We start from the raw sequence: 25,324 nt of genomic DNA, 5'->3' as shown, positions 1-25,324 counted from the left end.
TTTGGCACAAAGAAATGCCCTTTCTGTTACTCATACATGAGTGTGGTCCAAAGGGATCAATCATCTCAGGATAACATTTTAGAGTCACTTGAGAAAAAGTGACTCTATGTAATCGGTCAGTGTTAGTCTGTCCGATCGGGCTCATATTTTGTTTAGTCGTGACCTCCAATGACCTCTACACTTTAACGATGGTTTCGTTGACCTTTGACCTTTTTCAAGGTCACAGGTCAGCGTCAAAGGAAAAATTAGACATTTTATATCTTTGACAAAGTTCATCGGATGTGATTGAAACTTTGTAGGATTATTCTTTACATCAAAGTATTTACATCTGTAGCCTTTTACGAACGTTATCAGAAAAACAAGGGAGATAACTAGCCTTTTCTGTTCGGCAACACACAACTTAACGTTGGGCTTTTCTCGGAAACTATAAAAGTGACCGGGCTCAAATTTTATGTGAACGTGACTCATTGTGTTGTGAATAGCAATTTCTTCCTGTCCATCTGATGCCTCATATAATATTCAGAACTGCGAAAGTGACTCGATCGAGCGTTTGCTCTTCTTGTTCTAAATACTTTCTTCTTGTGGTAAACTTTCAAAAAAAAACACCAGCTCTGAATAAGGGGTAAAAAAAATATAATTAAATGTTCACAATCGCCATTATTGTGGGTTGAAGAAAACAAGGGTCTTTTTCAATTTGATCCACACATTATATACAAACATGTTACTTTCTTCAGTGGAATTTCTGGAATTCTATATCTTACTGGTAACGTTTACCAGAAATAATGCTGATGGGGTCTATGTCGACCAAAAGAGTGGGATTCCCTGTAGGTGGAGTTCCTGGAGGGGGATTCCCTGTATACAGGGAATACCACAGGATTTAGTTCCTGTAGCGTGTCGCTGATATCGCTGAAAGTCACGTGATGCTTGGCGACATCGGTAAAATTGGATGTTTTTCAATCTTTTTTGATATTTCTTAGAAATTCGAGTATGGTTTGCAAGTTTTATTGAAAAACTCCACCCTGTGGGATCCCCCTCCAGGAACTCCACCTACAGGGAATCCCACTCTTTTGGTCGACATAGACCCCATCAGCAAAAATAACACATACATGTAGTAGCCGACATTTCAAAAACAAGATCACAGAAAATTGGATGCAAACAAACAACAAACGTTAACAATTTCACCAACCTCGGTTTCACTCTAAATCATCGGAAATGTGATAGATTGAATAAATAAGATCTTTCATTCCAAACAACCATTCTTGCCAGCAAAGATATAAAAAAGACAATGAAAAAACAATGAAATAAGGTTTAAATTGAAAAGGCAATTAAAAAAACATGGGTAGGGACTGCATGGGACTGTCTATAGGCATACATGATGAAATTGTCATCCAAAAAAGGACTGAAAGCATGTCCCAATTCCCAGAAAATATTTGAGAAAATGATACAAAATCGTGCAATCTGGTTGTCTTAAGAATGTCTGAATGATCTGTGAAGATTTGAAAATGCCGGAAATCTACCAACCGGCGTAAAATCCTACGTCCAGTGTTTTCAAGTACAGGTAAAAAGCAATGTACATACTGCGTACAACTACATATTTACCACACACACACAATTGCTACCAACCCACCACCCACCCTAACAGACAACAACAATAAAAAGATCTGTAATTTACCAACCCACCACCCACACACCAAAACATACAACAGCCACAAAAAGAGCCATGTTACCACCCACCCATCCAACAATCATACATGAAAATGAAAATGACTTGATCAGTCAAAAACGGACAATCATGTACAAATGATGTCACAGATCCACACAAAAAGCACCCTTTTCCTTTGCTTGACATTGTAAAGACGGGCGCAGTGGCGTGGTGGTAAGATGTCGGCCTCCTACTCGGAAGGTCGTGAGTTCAAATCCCGGTCGCTGCCGCCTGGTGGGTTAAGAGTGGAGATTTTTCCGATCTCCCAGGTCATATGTGCAGACCTGCTAGTGACTTAACCCCGTTCGTGTGTACACGCAAGCACAAGACCAAGTGCGCACGGAAAAGACCCTGTAATCCATGTCAGGGTTCGGTGGGTTATGGAAACACGAAAATACCCAGCTTGTCATTCTTTTTACCTTATCGACATATATACAAAAAACACTAATTTTCTTCACATACAAATAATCCTTAGCCTTTTTTTCAATGGATTTTGTTTCTGGTGGGTGCATGATGAATCATTCAACGATTTCGAATGATGATGAAAACATTGATTCAAAAGCAGTTTGACATAGTGCTCCAAACTTTGAGATCCATGTTGTTAAACATAACAATTAATTACCATCTGTCAAAAGTAAATTCAGTTACACTTTGCACCTGTTTTCAACATGTATCCTTTCACACAAAATAACCAAATGGTATTCTCTCCATACCTAGCTCTTGTCACACCCGATTCCATCTCACACTCATCACACCCTAACCGTGTTCACCATTCTGGCTTCAATACAGCATCACAATCTCCTCACAGTTTCAGCATCTCAGTATCACACTCTATCTCATCTCACACCCCTATCCCTGTTGGATAGTTTCACTCAGTGTCACTTTCCTCACACTAGTACAGTCACACTCTATCTCTGCTACCCTTTTCACTCAGTATCACTCCTTACCCCATATCCCTGTTTGAACTCAATAGGACACTCTTGTTACACCTTAACCTATGTCACTCTTCAGGCATGGGAATTGTTCAGCAAAAAGGAAATGACGTTTCAGCGAAAATAAACAATTGTCCGCGGCAAAAAAAAGGTAAATTAAATTATATGTGTACTATTGTCTCTCTATCCATTGTTTGCTTACACGAGAACTATCAAAATATTGGTCTAAAATGCTAACATTCGTTTACCTTCCGGGGGGCTCTGCCCCTGTACCCCGCCGGGGCCTGGGCAGCCCCTGGACCTCGGCCTATTTTCAGAGTTGTTACTATTTTGGAATTCACATGCCTGCTCTTGTATTATATATCCCTGTTTTTTTTTAACTCAGTACATGTATCACACTCGTATTACACCTGACCCCATTTCATGCCAGTCACACCATATCCTTGTCCCAGCGAAGCTGGAGGTATCCCGTGAACGCTATACTGTAATCGATTTGAGAAATGTGCATACCGAATAATACATGATAAAGAAGGATTCTTTGTGCCCGAAAATGGGCCACAGTTGGAGATGGAAGTTCACCAAAAATTGGGACCATACTAACAAAAATACGGTGGGTAAAATTGGCGCCCCCATTTTTTGAGCAAACGCCACCCAAGGCCGCTTTGGACGGGTAGAAATTCCGTAGTTTCCAAGTCTATGGATAAAGCTCGCGTAAGAAGAATACGTCACGGTCGAAAGTCTTTGACGTCAATTAATGCATCATGACGTCATGCCTCCCTGTAGTCTTTCTCTCTCGCGCGGTGTGTGTGTTTGTGTTCATTTTGTGCACATGTGTTAGTGTTACTGTTTGTGTGTGTGTGTGTGTGTGTGTGTGTGTGTGTGTGTGTGTGTGTGTGTGTGTATTTGTGTGTGTGTGCGCACGCGTGCATGAGTCTGTACTCGTGTGTGTGTGTGTGTGTGTGTGTGTGTGTGTGTGTGTGTGTGTGTGTGTGTGTGTGTATTTGTGTGTGTGTGTGTGTGTGCGCACGCGTGCATGAGTCTGTACTCGTGTGTGTGCGCACGCGTGTATGAGTCTGTACTCGTGTGTGTGTGGGGTGTGTGTGTGTGTGGGGTGTGTGTGTGTGTGTGCGCGCACGCGTGCATGAGTCTGTACTCGTGTGTGTGTGTGAGTGTGTGTGGTGTGTGTGTGTGTGTGTGTGTGCATAAGTGTATGTGTGTGCGTGTATGTCTGTTTGTTTGTAAAGGTGTGTATGTCCATATGTGCGTACGGGTGTGTGTTTTGTGTCTATGAAGTTTTTGTGAGAGATTGAGTGAGTGCGTGTGAGTGAGTGTGTGTATGTGTGCGTGTGTGACTTGGGTGTGTGTGTGTGTGTGTGTGTGTGTGTGTGTGTGTGTGTGTGTGTGTGTGTGTAAGAAAGACTGAGAGAGAGGGAGAAAGAGTGTGTGTGTGTGTGTGTGTGTGTGAATGTGTGTGTGCATGAGTTTGTGTGTATGTTTGTGTGTGTATGAGTGTGTATATGTGTTTGTTTGTAAAGGTGTGTGTGTCCGTCTGTCTATGTGCGTATTTGTTTGTTTGCTTAACGCCCAGCCGACCACGAAGGGCCATAATTATCAGGGCGGTGCTGCTTTGATATATAAAGTGCGCCACACACGGCAGAAGTCGCAGCACAGGCTTCATGTCTCACCCAGTCACATTATTCTGACACCGGACCAACCAGTCCTAGCATGCACTAACCCCATAATGCCAGACGCCAGGCGGAGCAGCCACTAGATTGCCAATTTTAAAGTCTTAGGTATGATCCGGCCTGGGTTCTAACCCACGACCTCCCGATCACGGGGCGGACGCCTTACCACTAGCCCAACCGTGTATGTGCGTATGAGTGTGTGTTTTGTGTGTATGAGATTTGTGTGAGTCAATGTGTGAGTGTGTGTGTGTGTGTGTGTGTGCGTGTGTGTGTGTCTGCGGGTGTGTGCGTGCGTACATGCGTGCCTAAGTACATGTGTGTGTGTGTGTGTGGGGGGGGTGTCTGTTTGTATGGGTGTGTGTCTGTTTGTATAAGAGAGAAAAAAAAGAGAGAGAGTGAGTGGGTGGGTGGGTGTGTGTTTGTACGTGTGCGTAAGTGTATGTGTGTGTATGTGTGTTTGTTTATATGTGCGTATGGGGGTGTGTTTTGTGTGTATGAAGTGTGTGTGAGAGAGTGAGTGAGTGCGTGTGAGTGAGTGTGTATGTGTGTACGTGTGTAACTTGGGGTATGTGTGTGTGTGTGTGTGTGGGCATAAGTGTGTGTGTGTGCGTGTATGTGTATGTGTGTGTGTGTGTTCGTGTCTGTTTGAGAGAGAGAGAGAGAGAGAGAGAGAGAGAGAGAGAGAGAGAGAGAGGTGTTTGTCTTTCGCTGGGGTATGCAGTGCCTTGGCGTTGCACATCTACTTAATTTATACTCAGTATCACACTCCTGTCACACTTTACCCCCATTTCAACCTAGTCACACTATATCCCTGTTTATACTCAGTATCATTCTCTTGTCAAACTCTATCCCATTTCATGCTAGTCACACTATATCCTTGTTTATACTCAGTATCATTCTCTTGTCAAACTCTATCCCATTTCATGCTAGTCACACTATATCCTTGTTTATACTCAGTATCACACTCCTGTCACACTTTACCCCCATTTCAACCTAGTCACACTATATCCCTGTTTATACTCAGTATCATTCTCTTGTCAAACTCTATCCCATTTCATGCTAGTCACACTATATCCTTGTTTATACTCAGTATCATTCTCTTGTCAAACTCTATCCCGTTTCATGCTAGTCACACTATATCCTTGTTTATACTTAGTTTCATTCTCTTGTCAAACTCTATCCCATTTCATGCTAGTCACGCTATATCCTTGTTTATACTCAGTTTCATTCTCTTGTCAAACTCTATCCCATTTAATGCTAGTCACATTATATCCTTGTTTTTACTCAATATCACACGCTTGTCACACCCTACACCATTTCACACCAATTACTCTATATCCCTGTTAACCCTTTTCGCTCAGTATCATACGTAAAATTTTCAAGGACCTTCAGAACAAAAATTAAAAGTGTATAACAATACCAGCCATTGATAAGTGTTTACCCAACTGAAAGAGACAATAAAGGCAAACGAATACAGTACTCAAAAGTCGTTAAAGTAACAAAGTAAGAATCTACTTTCTTTCTGCATGGGACGCATGCCAGTTTGCTTTACTGACTGTTGTTGTTTCTTAATCTCCCATTTTCAATGTATACCGTTTCACAAAGGAGTTTGTACATTCACCCAGAGAACAAACCCTTTAAAAAATCTATAAATTTCAGTCACACAGTATATTTTATAAACTTTTACAAACCTAGCTACATTTTTTACAAATGTTTAAAGACTTACAAAAAGGGGAAGTACATTTTTTTTAAACATTTTTTCAAAAAAGTTAAAGATCCTGCGAACTCTACCATATTTGAATTACACACATCGTATGCATAAAGACTGCTTACTTCCCTTTGGGTTATTTGACATATTGAAACCAGTTACACCCCCATATCCCCCCACACCCATTTCACACAGTATCACTCTTTATCACTCAGTATTCCTGTTATCCTTTTTGCTCAGTATCACATTCACATCACTCTATAACCCCTGTTGTCATCAAGGAGGCAGCCATTGGTCCTTCTCGGTAGCCTAGCAACGCCGTTATCATAATCTGCTGCCACTGCAGCTGTCTGGCTGACTGCTGAAGAAGTTATTTCGTTGGAAGTCACGTGCTTCTGGCGTCGACAGCTTCTCCTTAGATAGGGCGATGTCACTGTTGATGGCTTTGATTAATTCATCTGTAAAAGCAAAGGTGTTAGAAATTATTCAAATTCTGCAGCAATGACAGTGGATACCCCCCTTTTAAGACCTAAAAAAATCTGAGAAAATCGAGTCTTAGAAAGAAGGGAGTCTTAAAATGGGGGTAATTTTGCAGAGGTTATGAACAGAAAGTCTGAAAAAATAAGGTCTTAAAAAGGAGGGAGTCTTAAAATGGGGGTAATTTTGCAGAGGTTATGAACAGAAAGTCTGAAAAAACAAGGTCTTAAAAAGGAGGGAGTCTTAAAATGGGGGTAATTTTGCAGAGGTTATGAACAGAAAGTCTGAAAAAACAAGGTCTTAAAAAGGAGGGAGTCTTAAAATGGGGGTAATTTTGCAGAGGTTATGAACAGAAAGTCTGAAAAAACAAGGTCTTAAAAAGGAGGGAGTCTTAAATTTGGGGGTCTTAAAAGGGGGGTTCCACTGTAATCCGGCATGAGTGTGTACATACAGGTATGATCTTCGCACAGACTAACACACACAGACAGGTGAATAGATCCATGCCAAAACACAGAGAAAAATACTGACAATCCACACTTTAACTCATTCGCTGCGCAGCTAAATTTCCCCTGTGTTCCCTGCCAACGCGCGATTTAGAGCCATTTTGAAAAAAATATTAAAAATCAACAACACAAGATAACCTTACATACCTTATGTTTTTGCAAAGTTTGAAACTTACTCTTTTAGAAAATATATGAAACATTTGAAAGTACATACCTTTTGTTGTCTTCATATCCACGCAAAATATCCAATTTGAAGCAAAACAAAAAAACTTTCTACGTCATGGGTTCATCATACACAATGTCATGATCGACACTTGCATTGCCCGAATCATCACCCAAATGATCGTCCATTGGCACAAAATCGTCACCAGAATCTAAAATATCATCTCCACTATCATCATCACTGAGGTCAAGATCAGAACCGTACTGAATAACACGTTCTAGCACTCTTTTCAAGTTACTACGTCTCAGCAGAACGATCCGCCATCTTGGAAAAGTCAAAACACGTGGGTCGCACACCGTCAACAAAATTTTTATTAATCCCAACAATTTAAGGGAAGGAACTGTTTACAGTGAATGGTACCACTGTAGACAGATAGAAGTTCATTGCAGGGGTTGTTTCCCTTGGTCAGCAGGACCGTTTACACCGTTAAAAATTCGTGATATCCGTCGGAACTCAAGTGCCGGCACGCAGCCAACGCTAAACACAGGTGTCGGAATTCCAGTTCCGACGCGCAGCGAATGAGTTAATCAGAAATGTACAGTACTTTATTAAGTGGATTTGAAAATATCAGAAGCAGGATTGAAAAGAGATTAGGCTTATTGGCTAACCCACTCGCAAACACCCAATCCCACACGTACTTGCATGTATGCACACACACACACAAACACATATGTGCTTGCATGTACACACACACACACACACACAAACTTACATATATATAGACACACTAACATGCACATACTTGTAGATATGCATACACCCACCCCCACATTCTCCCCCTCTCTTTCTCTCTCGCACACACACCGCTTATCTTAACCTCTCTTTTTCTCAAACCAACATGTGAGCATACATATATATATAAGCTATCCTTACCAACTGAAGGGTAGTTTTCCATGGGTCGTATAAATCCCACCATGATCACCTTCAGTGTCAGGCCGTAGAAGTCCTCTTTGAACTTGTTCAGTATGTGAGTCTCCTGAAATCAACAAAGCAAAATTGAAGAACATTTTCTTTCTCATGGGTTGGAGTGTGTGTGTGTGTGTGTGTGGGGATTTATGTGTGTGAGTGTGAGTGTGTGTACTTGTGTGTATGTTTGTATGATTGTATGCATGCATGTGTGTGTGTGTGTGTGTGTGTGTGTGTATTTGTATGATTGTATGCATGTGTGTGTGTGTTAGTGTGTGTGTTAGTGTGTGTGTTAGTGTGTGTGTGTGTGTGTGTGTGTGTATTTGTATGATTGTATGCATGTGTGTGTTATGTGTGTGTGTGTTGTGTGTGTGTGTGTGTCTCTGCGCGTGTGCGCGCGCGCAAGCGCCGGTGTGTGCGTGCAAGCGTGCGTGTGTGTGTGGTGAGCTATGCGTTCAGTTTCATTCTGTGGGTTCGACAGCTTGACGAAATGTAGTAATATTGCCTCAAGCGACTTGTTTAGATTTATCCTAGTTTTCTAAATGTTCTGTTAATAAAGGTTGAAAATGTCCCCTCATTAGAAGACTCACCCTCCCTTTCAAAACCATATTTTCTCAAATACTTTGATATCATAAAAGATATATTATGATGTATGTGTGTTCCAATGCACAGCACTGCACAGAGCACAATAAAAAAAATAAAAAAATAAATAAACAAGAAGGGCAAAGCCCATACGACTCACATGCTTGACCTTGACCTTAACTAAACCTAGCAATGACATCATACACTAAGAACTGCTTTACACATTTTTCCTACCAAAATACATGTGACCTTGACCCAAGGTCAAGGTCATCCAAGGTCATGCAACACAAAGCTGTTAATTCAAGACATAGGAAGTACAATGGTGCTTATTGGCTCTTTCTACCATGAGATATGGTCACTTTTAGTGGTTCACTACCTTATTTTGGTCACATTTCATAAGGGTCAAAGTGACCTTGACCATATGTGACCAAATGTGTCTCATGATGAAAGCATAACATGTGCCCCACATAATTTTTAAGTTTGAAACAGTTATCTTCCATAGTTCAGGGTCAAGGTCACTTCAAAATATGTATACAATCCAACTTTGAAGAGCTCCTGTGACCTTGACCTTGAAGCAAGGTAAACCAAACTGGTATCAAAAGATGGGGCTTACTTTGCCCTATATATCATATATAGGTGAGGTATTGAATCTCAAAAACGTCAGAGAAAATGGGAAAAATGTGAAAAATAGCTGTTTTTTAGACAACATTTATGGCCCCTGCGACCTTGACCTTGAAGCAAGGTCAAGATGCTATGTATGTTTTTTGGGGCCTTGTCATTATACACCATCTTGCCAAATTTGGTACTGATAGATTGAATAGTGTCCAAGAAATATCCAACGTTAAAGTTTTCCGCGTCCGGACGGACGACTCGGGTGAGTACATAGACTCACTTTTGCTTCGCATGTGAGTCAAAAAATGGTTTACACACACTATAGAGATCAACTGACCATGGTTTTGACGGTGTTGTGGTAGTACGGGTTCCATCCCACGCTCATCACCATCGGCAACACAGGTCCGCCGTCCACGCTGGCCCAGCCGTAGTACACACCCAGCTTGAGCGACTCCGGCATGGAGCGTACTACATCCTCTGGGAAGTTGGCTGCAAGGCAAGAAAATCATGGATGTGTAAAAATAAATAAATAAATAAATGGTTCGATGGTGTACTGTCATGCTTGAATTAGACGGAAAGTGATAGTAATGACCTTTCAGGAGCAAGAAGATCATAATGATGAAATAAGGAAAGCGAATGCTCATACGACTCGCCTTCACCATAAGTAATATGAAACAGACACAATGTATTGTATGCTCAAATGATCTTATTAATTGTTTGATGATCTTTCATTCTCTCATCAATCCAAATGTGATCCCATTGTAACCTTGACATTTGCCCAGGATCAAACAAAAAACAGATAAAGATGACAAGATTCCTACTGCTAACTGCAGAGTCTTTGTTTCTCACTGGCCACTGTGTTACTCAAACAATGCCAAAAGGTAGTTTGTTGGTGTAGTTTGTTCGTGGAAACAGTAAAGCAGACACATATGGGTTATTGCTCCTAAAAGAGTACCATAATTTCAGGGGTACCGTAAAAGTCGACCTATAAGACGCACCTGGGTATAAGCCGCACCCCCCGATTTTTAAAAGAAAATCAGAAAAATCCATACACAAGCCGCTCCGGCATACAAGCCGCGCCTAGAAGCAAAGTTCAAGTCAAGAAACATCGAAAGTCAACGAAAAAAACCCACACACACACAAAAACGAACCGGCTAACTTGTCAGTTTTGCACTTTACTTTCAGCATCAGATGTTGAGTGATTGACAGAACTCTGGACTATCAAACTGTCCTCTCGTCCTGCACACAGCACCTGTAGTTAGTTCTGTAAATCACTCAACATCTGATGCTGAAAATCCGCTGAAGTCGGACTCCTCAGTGTCGGAGATGAACAAGTTCAGAATGGCTTCTGGCACAGAGTCACCGGAAGTGTCACTCTCGGCCCCACTGTCAGTGGCTGTCGTGTTGTCTGCTCCAGTGATGATAAACGTTTCAGAATTTCTGTTAGTTCTGTTAATGTTTCAACCTCTAAAGGCACACAGTCTTTCTGGGTGCATGGGCACTCCTTGGATTTTCACAGAATTCAGTCACGGAATGCTTTGTTTTAGGAGATGTGCGTGTTGCTGTTCTCTGTAGTAGCAATGCGAAGTGATCGATCAAAACCGGTGTATGGCAACGTGCAACCCATTACTGTGTGAGTGTAAGTTATTGTCATGCTTCAAACTTCCGGAAAGAAGGTGAGTGAGTGAATTGAGGTAAACACAGCTGATTCAAGGCCATTACACAGCGGCGATCCAACTTCCGGAAACTAGGTCACTGAGCGAAGTCGGATACACGCCACTGATTCAGAAAAAGTCATTCATAAGCCGCACCGCCTTATAAGCCGCAGGGGTCCATTTAGGGAAAAAAAGTCGCGGCTTATAGGTCGACTTTTACGGTATATTAGGTACAACCGTTTTCATCAACTTTGCATACCAGATATTAGAATGCAGTACTTAGTGCTTTGATCTCACTGCACATCTGGGAACAAACATATTTCTGCTCTGTACTTCCTTTGCCTTGCGTCCAATACACCAAAACTATGGTTATTGTTAATTACCCTGTCCATCTTTCATAAGGCCAAAAAGAAAAATATGTCTGTTTCCGGTAACATCGCCGGAAAAAAGTACGTCCGCTCGGTCGTTTAAAAAAAAAAAAAAATTTTTAAACCTTTTTCTTGCGTTTTCAAAGGGATTCCCGGCGTCATTGGCCGCCATGTTTTTTTCCCGAGACGACGGAATTGGGAGGTAAGTCTCTTCGATTGTTAAGTCTCATCGACCGATTACCTCCCGGTTTGTTTGTTTTTTGTGTGTTTTTTTTGTGTGCGAAAAGCGAACAAAAACTTTAGGGTCGGCGCTTAAAAATAGGGTCGGTCGGGTTACCGGAAACAGACATATTTTTCTTTTTGGCCGAACAGGGCCTTTTTTTTTTATCATCGTTTTCAACAATGCCCAAGCCTGACTCAGAATACGGTTTGTTTGTTTGTTTGCTTAACGCCCAGCCGACCACGAAGGGCCATATCAGGGCGGTGCTGCTTTGACATATGACGTGCGCCACACACAAGACAGAAGTCGCAGCACAAGGCTTCATGTCTCACCCAGTCACAGAAAATCTGGTCTTAAAATGGGGGAGTCTTAAAATGGGGGTACATTTACAGAGGCTATGAACAGAACATCTTAAATAGCCAGGTCTTAAAAAGGAGGAAGTCTTCTTCTTCACCTTCTTCTTCGTTCATGGGCTTAGACTCCCACGTTCACTCATGTTTTTAGCATGAGTGGATTTTTACGTGTATGGCCATTTTTACCCCGCCATTCAGGCAGCATACGCCGATTTCGGAGGAGGCATGCTGGGTATTTTCGTGTTTCTATAACCCACCGAACTCTGACATGGATTACAGGATCTTTTTCGTGCGCACTTGGTCTTGTGCTTGCGTGTACACATGAAGGGGGTTAAGTCACTAGCAGGTCTGCACATAAGTTGACCTGGGAGATTGGAAAAATCTCCACTCTCAACCCACCAGGCGGCAGCGACCGGGATTTGAACTCACAACCTCCCGATTAGGAGGCCGACGTCTTACCACCACGCCACTGCGCCCGTTAAAAGGTTTGTCAAAAAGAAAAATAACAAATAATACTAGTTCTTGCAGCTGCTAAACAAATAGCCATTTTACCAATTATTTGAGTGTGACGGCTACAAAGAACTATGGAGCGTGGAGCTCACATAAAATATCTTTGAAGCGGGTAGAACGAACTGCAACTGCTAGCAGTAGCAGGAGATAATAATCTAGGTATGTTACAAAGTGCGCGCGCAGCTCAATTTTTGACGTCATTGAAAATGGCCCCCCATTTTCTGATCACTCACACTGGCTCAGTTTTGGGGTCCTCTTTTCTATTCTTGTCCAAATTTACATCACATGGGCACCCTGTCGATGACGTAGAGCACATTCTTGACTTTAAGATTGAGAAAGATGGCGAGTCCAACACTGTCGAGCTCGCCGGCCAGAATATCGGACGAAGAAGACACACAAGAGGTACTTTTATAAAACAATTTATAGCCTTTGAACTCTTATGAGACCCCTCTGAACAGTTAGTTTGACCATTTTCCTGCTGTTTCCCAAAGTTTCAAGTCGATAAAGCGATGCGAAGTACCTTTTAACGGATGCGCCGCTTGCGCCCGGATTGTCACCCATGTTGTATTCACATCCAACATGGCGGTCGGTAAAGTTCGTCTGCTCTCAGTTTCATACTAACTTACTACCGTGTGAGATGAAATTTTATACGGCCAGTAGATTGCAGCCATGTCAGCGCATATTTACCTTTCACGGCCTTATTCCAAGTCACACGGGTATGGTAGACAATTATTAACTGTGCCTAAGCAATTTTGCCAGGAAAGACCCTTTTGTCAATCGTGGGATCTTTAACGTGCACACCCAATGTAGTATACACGGGGGGTGGTTCGGACACCGAAGAGAGTCTGCACACAAAGTTGACTCTGTGAAATAAATTTCCGCCGAACCTGGGATCGAACTCGCGCTGACAGCGGCCAACTGAATACAAATCCAACGCGCTACCAACTGAGCTATATCCCCGCCCCAAATTGAACAATATTGATAAACAATGTGTAAGTTACAGTTAATTTTAGCAGAAAAATGTCAAAAATGGTTTCAATTTATCCTCTTTGCCTCTATTACGAATTTTATTACTTTAAAAATTCATAACTCGGGTTACACTTATCCAATCTCAAAGTTATATACACCATTGGAATGCTGATTTTCTGCTCTTTCAAGTGATATAGATCAAAATGTTAAATGAAGATTTTGAATTTTTTTGTAACATACCTAAATAATCGAAGAAAACACAAACAATGAAAACACACAACCTAAAAAATCAACAAGAGGATTTGCCCTAAAGAAAATGTAGAAAACCCTGCAGCTGTCTGAAAAACACAAAAATATCGTAATTGGTCATTTCAGAGATGACTACTGTCATTCATCTTAATTTGTTCATTCATAAATCATGTTTGTCCTTCGCCATTAAAAAAGTATCAACTGATCAAAAACGATGATTTTTACCTGTCGGAATCCCCAGTTCTTTACTTCCTCTGCCAAATCCTTTCACCACTTCTCCCTCGACGAAGAAGGGAAGACAGTCTGTGTTAGCCATGCCTCTAGTAAGACAGCCGAACGTTTCTGCTGGAAGTTATCTGTCGAATGAGCGGAGTGTATGGGAATATATGTGTGTCCGCCGTCTATGTAATCGGCGTCCCGGATTTCTAAGGATAGGAGGTACCGGAACCTTCGTCACAAAGGTGAAGGTGAAGCCCAAGGGAAATAACTGCGCTCACATACAGCGTGTAAATCGCAGTTAGCTCAGTGGTATGCGTTGGTCAATATTACTCGACGCATGCGTCATGTCGGTCGAAAAGAGATCGGTGATACTTCTTTGTCATGGCGTACGCTGTTCACGAATCAAGAGCATTTTCCCGAAACGAGCTTACTCGACCACTGTAATGTATACGTCGAAACCACGGATTAACATATGATTTAATCAGTAAATGAATGAATTGATGAATGAATCATAATTAATTAATTCATGTATGTATTTATTTTACGAGGTTTATAGAACAAACAGTGATATGTTTTTGTTTCCATCTGGCCCTCACCGAGACGGAGAGAGAGAGAGAGGCTTAGAGCCGAGAGAGAGAGAGAGAGAGAGAGAGAGAGAGAGAGACTTAGAGAGAGAGAGAGAGACTGAGAGGGAGAGACTGAGAGAGAGGGAGAGGGAGAGAGAGGGAGAGAGAGAGAGAGAGGGAGAGAGAGACTGAGAGAGAGGGAGAGAGACTGAGAGAGAGAGAGACTGAGAGAGAGAGACTGAGAGAGAGAGAGACTGAGAGAAAGAGAGACTGAGAGAGAGACTGAGAGAGAGACTGAGAGAGAAATAAAGAGAGAGACTGAGAGAGAGAGAGAGACTAAGAGAGAGAGAGAGCGAGAGAGAGAGACTGAGAGAGAGAGACTGAGAGAGAGAGACTGAGAGAGACTGAGAGAGAGACTGAGAGAGAAAGAGAGACTGAGAGAGAGTCAGAGAGAGACAGACAGGGAGAGAGTGAGAGAGTGTGAGAGTGAGACAGAGAGAGAGAGACTGAGAGAGACTGAGAGAGAGAGACTGAGAGAGAGAGACAGAGAGAGAGAGACTGAGAGAAAGAGAGAGATAGAGAGAGAGAGACTGAGAGAGAGACTGAGAGAGAGAGAGAGACTGAGAGAGACTGAGAGAGACAGAGACAGAGAGAGAGAGAGACAGAGAGAGAGAGAGAGAGGGAGAGAGACAGAGAGAGAGAGACAGAGAGAGAGAGGAAGAGAGAGAGACTGAGAGAGAGAGACTGAGAGAGAGAGAGAGAGACTGAGAGAGAGAGAGACTGAGAGAGAGACAGAGAGAGAGAGGGAGGTAGAGAGTGAGAGAGAGAGAGAGAGACTGAGAGAGAGACTGAGAGAGACTGAGAGAGAGAGACAGAGAGAGAGAGAGAGACAGAGAGAGAGAGAGACTGAGAGAGAGAGAGAGAGACAGAGAGAGAGACTGAGAGAGAGAGAGACAGAGAGAGAGAGACTGAGAGAGAGAGACTGAGAGAGAGAGACAGAGAGAGAGAGAGACAGAGAGAGACAGAGAGACAGAGAGAGAGAGAGAGAGAGAGAGAGAGAGAGAGAGAGAGAGAGAGAGAGAGAGAGAGAGAGATGTGAACAAAAAGAAGAGACAAACAACTGAGTGATCAACAAATTAAATCAACTTGTCTTTAAAGGTGGTCGTCTACATTTTTGCTTTTCTTCAATAATCTTATGGTTAAAGCCATATGTACTCGATGACTATACACGCTAATTGCTTTACCAACAGCTGGAGACATGCTAAATTAAGTTCCCTGCAAAATATTGTGGTCTAGGACCCCTTCAATGTTGAGATATGTTAATTTTCATTTTGATCTGGATCGTCCTATTTATAGATTTGCCAACAGAGGTAGCGTTGACGCAAGGGAAATAACTCCGCGTCTTTGTTTACATCCAAAGTTTTTGAGACTCTAAAAGAAGCTGTAATGCATGTATATGGTCCGCGCATGGCGACATATCGTCATTACATGGTCTTATGGTGCGTTTGACATCGATTATGGGCAAACTACACTTTGTAAACACGGGAGCGCGTACATATGCCTTTAAATTCCCCTAACAAAGTTATGTCAGATGATGAATGAACCATGGGGAAAAAAGTTATAGAAAAAAACATGAGAGTTCCTGAGATTGATATCCCCGAACGTTTTTTTTCTTTTTTTCGATAAATGTCTTTGATGACGTCATATCCGGTTTTTCGTGAAAGTTGAGGCGGCACTGTCACGCTCTCATTTTTTAACCAAATTGGTTGAAATTTTGGTCAAGTAGTCTTCGACGAAGCTCGGACTTCGGTATAGCATTTCAGCGTGGTGACTTAAAAAATAATAAATGACTTTGGTCATTAAAAATCTGAAAATTGCAAAAAAATTATAAAACGATCCAAATTTACGTTTATCTTATTCTCCATCATTTTCTGATTCCAAAAACATATAAATATGTTATATTTGGATTAAAAACAAGCTCTGAAAATTAAAAATATAAAAATTATTATCAAAATTAAATTTTCGAAATCAATTTAAAAACACTTTCATCTTATTCCTTGTCGGTTCCTGATTCCAAAAACATATAGATATGATATGTTTGGATTAAAAACACGCTCAGAGAGTTAAAACGAAGAGAGGTATAGAAAAGCGTGCTGTCCTTCTCAGCGCAACTACTAAACCGCTCTTCTTGTCAATTTCACTGCCTTTGCCATGAGAATGAGCGGTGGACTGACGATGCCACGAGTATACGGTCATTGCGTTCAGTTTCAATCTGTGAGTTCGACAGCTACTTGACTAAATGTTGTATTTTCGCCTTACGCGACTTGTTGGGCTTGGCATCAGAAACAAATAATCAGTTTATCGGGTGGGTGGCCGGAGTTCTTATAGCTATAGATAGCCGGGACTTTTTTCGCACACAATGATGTGGCAATAACAGGATAACAACCGTGAAGCCATTCTTTGCAGGTGAAAAAAGCCCCTGCTGTTTCTAGCCTTGGCTGTAGACTATGTAGTCTTGAGTCGAGCGTTTGAAAATGCCTGAGCCTGAAGGAGGGTGTAACTTACACCTCTTGGTATCAGTCTGCCTCAGAGATGAAGACGAAAGTTTGCCAGATGGCCAGAATAACGCTCTAATTTTCCTGCATAGAACTAAGGCGCGGTCTGCCGCGACGGTGCCTGAGGCCTGAGCTAAACATTGGTGGGCACTGCTCACCGCGGGTTAGGGGGAAGAATTTACCCGATGCTCCCCAGCATGTCGTAAGAGCTAGGCGACTAACGGATTCTGTTTCTCCTTTTACCCTTGTTAAGTGTTTCTTGTATAGAATATAGTCAATGTTTGTAAAGATTTTAGTCAAGCAGTATGTAAGAAATGTTAAGTCCTTTGTACTGGAAACTTGCATTCTCCCAGTAAGGTCATATATTGTACTAAGTGACGTTGCAAGCCCCTGGAGCAATTTTTTGATTAGTGCTTTTGTGAACAAGAAACAATTAACAAGCTAAAGTGGCTCTATCCCATCCCCCCCACCCCCACCCCCTTTCCCCGTCGCGATATAACCATCGTGGTTGAAAACGACGTTAAACACCAAATAAAGAAACTGCTCACAGCGGCCAGGCACACGGCACTGTAAACATTCCCCGTCCCTTCAACTCTATCGCCACCATCCGCCCTACCCTTGGTCTCATGCCACCATCCGCCCTACCCTTGGTCTCATGCCACCATCCGCCCTACCCTTGGTCTCATGCCACCATCCGCCCTACCCTTGGTCTCATGCCACCATCCGCCCTACCCTGGGTCTCGTGCCACCATCCGCCCTAACCTGGGTCTCGTGCCTGTATGAGGCTGGAAATGGAAATGAAGTCAGTTTCTCTCGTCATCACAACTCTCCTGCGTGAAACATTTATTTGTAAATACTTTTGCCGGGTACTCTGTCAAGTTCTGCCGCAACTGACTGACCTACTGTCAGAACTGAATCACACCGGCACACACAAATGACTCTCTGGTACATAATTATTTGGCAAAAGACAATCAAACAACAAGTCGCGTAAGGCGAAAATACAATATTTAGTCAAGTAGCTGTCGAACTCACAGAATGAAACTGAACGCAATGCCATTTTACTCGTAGCATCGTCAGGCCACCGCTCATGGCAAAGGCAGTGAAATTGACAAGAAGAGCGGGGTAGTAGTTGCGCTAAGAAGGATAGCACGCTTTTCTGTACCTCTCTTTGTTTTAACTTTCTGAGCGTGTTTTTAATCCAAACATATCATATCTATATGTTTTTGGAATCAGGAACCGACAAGGAATAAGATGAAAGTGTTTTTAAATTGATTTGTACAATTTAATTTTGATAATAATTTTTATATATTTAATTTTCAGAGCTTGTTTTTAATCCGAATATAACATATTTATATGTTTTTGGAATCAGCAAATGATGGAGAACAAGATAAACGTAAATTTGGATCGTTTTATAAATTTTTATTTTTTTTTACAATTTTCCGATTTTTAATGACCAAAGTCATTAATTAATTTTTAAGCCACCAAGCTGAAATGCAATACCGAACCCCGGGCTTCGTCGAAGATTACTTGACCAAAATTTGAACCAATTTGGTTGAAAAATGAGGGCGTGACAGTGCCGCCTCAACTTTCACGAAAAGCCGGATATGACGTCATCAAAGACATTTATCAAAAAAATGAAAAAAACGTTCGGGGATTTCATACCCAGGAACTCTCATGTCAAATTTCATAAAGATCGGTCCAGTAGTTTAGTCTGAATCGCTCTACACACACACACACACACACGCACGCACACACATACACCACCGCGACCCTCGTTTCGATTCCCCCTCGATGTTAAAATATTTAGTCAAAACTTGACTAAATATAAAAAGATGAAGAAAATGTTTTTGTCGTCATAGTATACGTTTTTGTCGTCATAGTATACGTTTTTGTCGTCATAGTATACGTTTTTGTCGTCATAGTATACGCTGGTACGTGCATGGAGTCATGGGAGTTAGCTCTCTTCCATTTTTTTGTCAGTCACGTGATCACAGCAAAATTTCCGCGGGAGTTCAGACTACGGTTGCCGTGTCATGCCATCCGAAGTTTGGCACATTTTTAATTTGTCATTGTCGACACACAGGTTCGCTTCTCTCTTATATTTTGCCTGATATTTGTAGAACACTATAATTATTTTGAGCATTTTTGTGTAACGTAGAGTCAGTGCACGTAGTCAAATGCCGATTGAATCTGGGAGGATGTTAAATCTTGTCATTCAGTCGGCAGCCTGGAACCCAGCTTCACGTTTGTCAGAAACATACAATTCTAACACGTCCGGCCGGTGCCTGTGTCGCTCTTATCCCCGCAGCCAGTCTGCTCGCTTGAATTAAAGTTAAAGGAAAATTAGTAAATATAAAGTTTTAACTGAACGAATGTTCACTAAAGAAAGAATGAACAAACATGGATGAAAACGTGGACGGTTTGACACCGGCAGAGCGTGTGTGCGTGTGCGTGCCGCGTTGGTGTGCGTATATATGCGTATATATGTGCGTGCGTGTGTGTGTGTGTCTGTGCGTGCATGCGGTGTTTATGTGTGTGTGTGTGTGTGTGCAGGGCCGTGTGCGTGTGTGTCCGGTGTGTGTGTGTGTTTTCGGTGTGTGTGACGGTGTGTGTGTGTTTTCGGTGTGTGTGTGTATGACACGGTGTGTGTTTGGAATCGGTGCGCGCGCGCGTGTGTGTGTGTGTGTGTGTGTGTGTGTGTGTTTGGTGTGTGCGCGTACATGCGTACGTGTGGGCGTGATTGAATGTGTGTGTGTGTGTGTGTGTGTGTGTGGGTGTGTGTCTCAATTATGTATAGTAAAGCAAGTTTCAGAAACCTTAAATCATTAAATATCTGAAAATTGTAAAAAAAAAATAAAAATTTATAAAATGATCCAAATTTACGTTTATCTTATTCTCCATCATTTGCTGATTCCAAAAACATATAAATATGTTATATTCGGATTAAAAACAAGCTCTGAAAATTAAATATATAAAAATTATTATCAAAATTAAATTGTCCAAATCAATTTAAATACACTTTCATCTTATTCCTTGTTGGTTCCTGATTCCAAAAACATATAGATATGATATGTTTGGATTAAAAACACGCTCAGAAAGTTAAAACAAAGAGAGGTACAGAAAAGCGTGCTATCCTTCTTAGCGCAACTACTACCCCGCTCTTCTTGTCAATTTCACTGCCTTTGCCATGAGCGGTGGACTGACGATGCTACGAGTCTTGCTGAAAAATGGCATTGCGTTCAGTTTCATTCTGTGAGTTCGACAGCTACTTGACTAAATATTGTATTTTCGCCTCACGCGACTTGTATAATTGTTCTACTTTAAATGTACCTATATCGTTAACAATACTATTTCTAAATGTATTTTAAACACGCCCAAAAAACTTCCTTTACGGTAATTTTTAATAATCATATTATATTTACAAATCACTTTATCCTCAACGCATTTCCAAGTAAACATAATTTTGGGGCACACAACAACAACAAAATCAGTATAATCAATTTCGTTCTCACAATAAGTACAACAATTACTGTATGTTGAACTTGTGTTTAATAATTTTATACATGTATCGGTAAAACTCTTTGTTGGACAAACATAGATTGGTTATAGGGAAACTTTGGGTTACTGGTAAAGTTTAAAAGGAAGAACATTATGCAGTAGACCGTAAATAACTAAGTTTAGTGACTTGTTCCTTATTTATTGGGGAAATGTCTGTCAAGAAGTTTAGAAAAGACAATTTTTGCCTCTGTGTTAATTTTTTTTAAACGCGTAAAGAAACTGTCCTATGCTTTCAAAAAAAATCGAATCTTGACTTTTAACTGTACATATCCATGCATCGCCATCGTAATCAAAAATTAACGAGGGAAAACAAATTAAAACACCGATGAACAGTTTTGAGGTCTATCAAAAAAAGGTTAATTAAAACAAACATTTTTTTTATCTCCCAGCGGCACTTGAACCCAGAGCGTCGGATTGAAATTCCGAATCCGTAACCACTGCACTATACTCCTCGTCTAGAAAAAGCACTATGCAAAGATGTGTTATCAGTTATTCAGTCGTGGTAGTTTGAAAGCTGACCATCTTCGCCGAATGACGTGACTCGAGCACGTTTTTTTTCGGTCAGTAAATGATCGTACTGTCGGTTTTGAGCCCCGCTGTTTCAAGCTTTTCACCTAAATTAAACAAGAATGTCACAGTTCGTGTCTATGGTGCAAGGTAGCCGACCGTCTCATTGTAGCTAAGTTACGACAGTTGCTCGATAGACACAATATTGAAGACGTGAAATGCGTCTGAGCTCATTTCCCAATGAGCTGCCTTTAAAACCAGAATGTCATGCAATTGTAGCATGCGTTGGAGGTTTCTTTGAAAGTGGGAACTTCGGAAGCAAAGTTGCCAGCTACTCGGTATGTAGGAGCTAACTTGAACGCCGAAGTAGTGGCTTCGGAGAGTCCTGAGGTCAAGGTCGAGGAAAATGGGGGAATCCCAATTAGTGCGCATGCGTTTGTAAACGGTAGGCTTGGTGACCAGAAGAAACAAATCTCATCGCGAGTTCGTAAATGGGCGAACGTTGATCGCGCTGTAGCTTTTACTTTAGTTGTTTTTGACTGGTTGAACGAAATGGTCTGTTCAATGCTGTGATGATTGTCTTGAAATTGAATGACTGTCTGTATTAATGATTTTGTTGACCAGAATGTTGGGGAGAATAAAACTTTTTTCGTTTATGTGGTAGCGAAGTCGATTATGTTAAACCTCTTTTTTTTAATGATTGTGTATCAGTAAAACTGTTTGGTTAGCGCGAAAGTTTTGGGCTACTGGTCAATTTAAAAAGGCAGAACTCAAGTTTTTGGGGGAATCAAGATATAAGGTGTAGTGAAAAGAAGATAAGTTCAGTAACTTTCATATTAATTGGGAAAATGTGTGTCCAAATTTTTACAAAAGGTAAATTGTACATAAACATACATCCTGTTCACAATTAACGAGGACAAACATAATTTACTAACACCTAACAGGATGTATGTTTATGTAAAGTTGAAAGTCAAGATTGGGTTTGTTTATCCTACGCGCGTGTGTGCATGTGTGTTAGACATAGAACACTTTATTATCTCAATTTTGAGAAACTCGGGTGTGGTGAATCACAAAAAACAACATAAAACGTAAGAAAATAAATAAAATTCGAGGCGCAAATAATCATCTCATAATAGTGTGTGCGCGCGTGTGTGTGTGTGTGTGGGGGGGTGCACACGCACACACACCGTTGAACACACACACACACGCACACAAACAAACGCACAATTATACCCGCACACACGCACGCACAGGCACTCGCACAAATACATACAAACACTTTCACACACACCCTTCCCCCCACACACACACACATGTGCGCGCGTGCACTGCAAACGAATGAATGAATGAACAGACGCACACCTACACACGCACGCACACACCCACACACACACTCTCACACAAACACACAGACGCCCATTTACATAGAAACACCCCCTCCTATAAGCGGGGATGACATTTTAAGAATACGACATGTGTAATAGAGTAAGCGAGAGTTGTACGGAACCTTTTCTCCTGGCACCTGAAAGAATAACAAGCATTGAAAGGAACAAGCGACTTTCATCATCAAAAAAGGATGATCGCCGCAAGCTCATAATTATGCTCATCATTCTCCAAGGCACTTCAACTAACACCAACGTACACAGTCATATACAAGAACCAGCTTTTATTCTCGACCGGATTTAGTCAAAGATTGCAAAGAGACAAACGCGTTATCTCTACACAACAATGTAATACAGTTTCTATATGATAGCACACAAACTGACTGTAACAGTCGTGCCCCACTCTCTAGTCGAAGAAGTGCCCCTCCCCCCCCCCCCCCCCCACACACACACAAACTCTCTCTCTCTCTCTGTCTGCCTCTCTGTCTGTCAGTCACTCTCTCTCTCTCTCTCCCTCTCTCTGTCTCATTGCCTGCAACTAGGCCTTCTCAGAATTATGATCAGTTCCTGAGATTGTCTGATCCAACGTTCATGCAAAACTTCCAACGGAATCTCTACAAAACAGCCATATGTAACGGTGGGGATAATTTGTAATCTCTGATATAACTCAACAGAGGTGTGTGTGTGTGTGTGTGTGTGTGTGTGTGTGTGTGTGTTGTGTTGTGTTGTGTGTGTATGTGTACCGAGCGCGCATGTGTGCGGGCGTGCGATCGCGTAAGTGTATGCAAACTATAAAAAACGCTGGCGCTGGACCCGAGTACTCTTCAGACTGGCTCGCTCCCCCAGTATGAAAGTTTTTGTCTTGTGCACGTGGATTAAAAAAAAACCACCAAAAAAAACCATATATATTTTACACAATTAACAAAATTATTATAGTAAAATAAAACATTAAAAAGTTCATAATAAACAATAGTAAACAAGAATTAAAAAAAAAAAAAATAGACCACCCATGCCGGGAATCGAACCCGTATCACTTTGGCCATAGGCGGACGTGCTTTCGTCTTGTGCACGTGGATTAAAAAAAATAATTTTTTTTTATTTATTTATTTTACACAATTAAAAAAATTATTAGAGTAAAATAAAACATTAAAACGTTCATAATAAACAATAGTAAACCAGAATTAAAAAAAAAAGAAAAAGATTTATGTATTTTACACAATTAAAAAAATTATTAGAGTGAAATAAAACATTAAAACGTTCATAATAAACAATAGTAAACAAGAATTTAAAAAAAAATAAAAAAAAATATAGACCGCCCATGCCGGGAATCGATCCCGGATCACTTTGGCGATAGGCGGACGTGATTCGCACCAGCTAGCTGGCTGTTCCATTAGCTGCACGGAAGTTGTACTCCCACCGCAAAAACTCCCCCCGTTAAGAGTTGCTTTCGTGATTTCTTTGGGATTTAGGTCCCAGGTAACATTATGAACTTTTAATACGATCAATCGGACCTATTATCAAGTTAGTGTATCAACTTTTGAAAGAACTGCGCCCAGTAGTTTCCCAGCAATAAGCTGTTAAGTCGAGACAGACAGACAGACAGACAGACAGACAGACACACACACACACAATTAAAGTCTGTTAGACCCTAGTACTGCGTACTCGGGGATAAATGTGTCTTCATATATATGTACATGTGTGTCAGTGCCAGATCTGTACAATATGAATATGTGTATTTATGTGTGCACGTGCACACGTGCTTGTAAGTGTGTATGGGTGTGAATTCAAAGAAGTGACGCACTCAAATGTGTGTGACTTCCATGTGTGCAAATAATTAGAACCTAACTACTGACTCAAGTGTTTTTATGATCTGCATTGACCTGTTTAAAGGCACAATAAGCCTCCCGTAAACCATCACAGATACGGTCAGGCTTTTACACACAGTACAAACACCCTTTCATTTAAACACTCACCTATTGAGAACATCCTAGGTGCCCTCCGTAAAGAGCGAACAATTTTCAAAGAATTTATTTTTGCGTGGTTTATCTTACCCCTGAGCCATCGTGAACCCGTGTGATCCAGTTTTCCCTTTTCACAATGCAGTCGTCATAGTTAGTCATTTGAATGCGACTCGACGTGAGCTTATCTACAATAGCACGTTTTTTTATGCACGAAACAACGGCTGTGGTTCACAAGAACTCTAGCGATGGCTTTTGACTGTTGAGAGGAACGGCGATTTGCACTGATAAACCGGCCGTCGTCTGCTACGACCCTTGCGTGACCCTGCTTCCGGGCTTTTCTTTTTTTTAAACTTTCACAACTTCGAATTGTTCTGATCTTGTCTTGATGAAAAACGAATTCTGTTATGATTAAAGAATGTTTGTGGAACAAGCTGTCAATTTATTATTTAGATTTTAAAAGTTAGGTCTAGCGCAAAAACGAGGCGCCGTTGTTGTTAACGGAACAAGTCTACGAAAATAAATTCTTTGAAAATGTCTCACGCTCGACAGAAAGCAGCCAGGATGTTCCCGTTCGGTGAGCGTTCAAATGGAAGTATGCTTGTACTGTATTTAGACGCTCGGGGGAGCTCTGTGATGGTTTACGGGAGGCTTACTGTGCCTTTAACCTTGGCCTTTCACCATGGCGGGAGAGATGTTTCAGTAGAGATGTGGACTCTTGTTGAAGTATGTATGATCTCTGTAGATTCAAATCGCTGTTTTGCTTCACCTGAAAGTTAGACCACAGATTTATGGAGCCAGTTATGTCAGTTTGTCGATTTGAAGTATAATGTACGTACAGATTCACAAATACACATATTCAAGTCTATTCCAAATAGTAGGCCTACTGTCTGAATCATGAGGTTGGGTGTGTGTCAAAATGTGT

At 41.4% G+C, this 25,324-nt stretch overlaps 2 protein-coding genes across 2 annotated transcripts in view; both read right to left on the bottom strand.

The window, feature by feature from the left end:
- LOC138951510 (lysM and putative peptidoglycan-binding domain-containing protein 1-like) overlaps positions 1–25,324 on the bottom strand; it is a 333,283-nt gene that overhangs the window by 46,436 nt on the left and 261,523 nt on the right. The gene's annotated exons all lie outside the window — the stretch shown is intronic.
- Positions 5,333–14,101, bottom strand: LOC138950580 (riboflavin kinase-like). Its single transcript, XM_070322286.1, has 4 exons — positions 13,880–14,101; positions 9,668–9,819; positions 8,104–8,206; positions 5,333–6,485 (listed from the first exon to the last, which is right to left on the bottom strand). The coding sequence occupies exons 1-4, from the start codon at positions 13,968–13,970 to the stop codon at positions 6,352–6,354; spliced, it is 480 nt and encodes a 159-aa protein (XP_070178387.1). The 5' UTR covers positions 13,971–14,101; the 3' UTR covers positions 5,333–6,351.

The sequence above is a fragment of the Littorina saxatilis genome, linkage group LG16 (genome assembly GCF_037325665.1).
Source record: "Littorina saxatilis isolate snail1 linkage group LG16, US_GU_Lsax_2.0, whole genome shotgun sequence".
NCBI lineage: Eukaryota > Metazoa > Mollusca > Gastropoda > Littorinimorpha > Littorinidae > Littorina > Littorina saxatilis.
This window is presented reverse-complemented; position numbering and strand designations above follow the sequence as displayed.

Excerpts from the sequence above, each read along its gene's own strand:
- LOC138950580 (XM_070322286.1), bottom strand. The coding sequence starts at position 13,970 with ATGGCTAACACAGACTGTCTTCCCTTCTTCGTCGAGGGAGAAGTGGTG. Across the intron at positions 9,820-13,879 it reads AGAACTGGGGATTCCGACAG|CCAACTTCCCAGAGGATGTA; the intron begins GTAAAAATCATC and ends CTTGCCTTGCAG. Across the intron at positions 8,207-9,667 it reads ACAACACCGTCAAAACCATG|GAGACTCACATACTGAACAA; the intron begins GTCAGTTGATCT and ends TGTTGATTTCAG.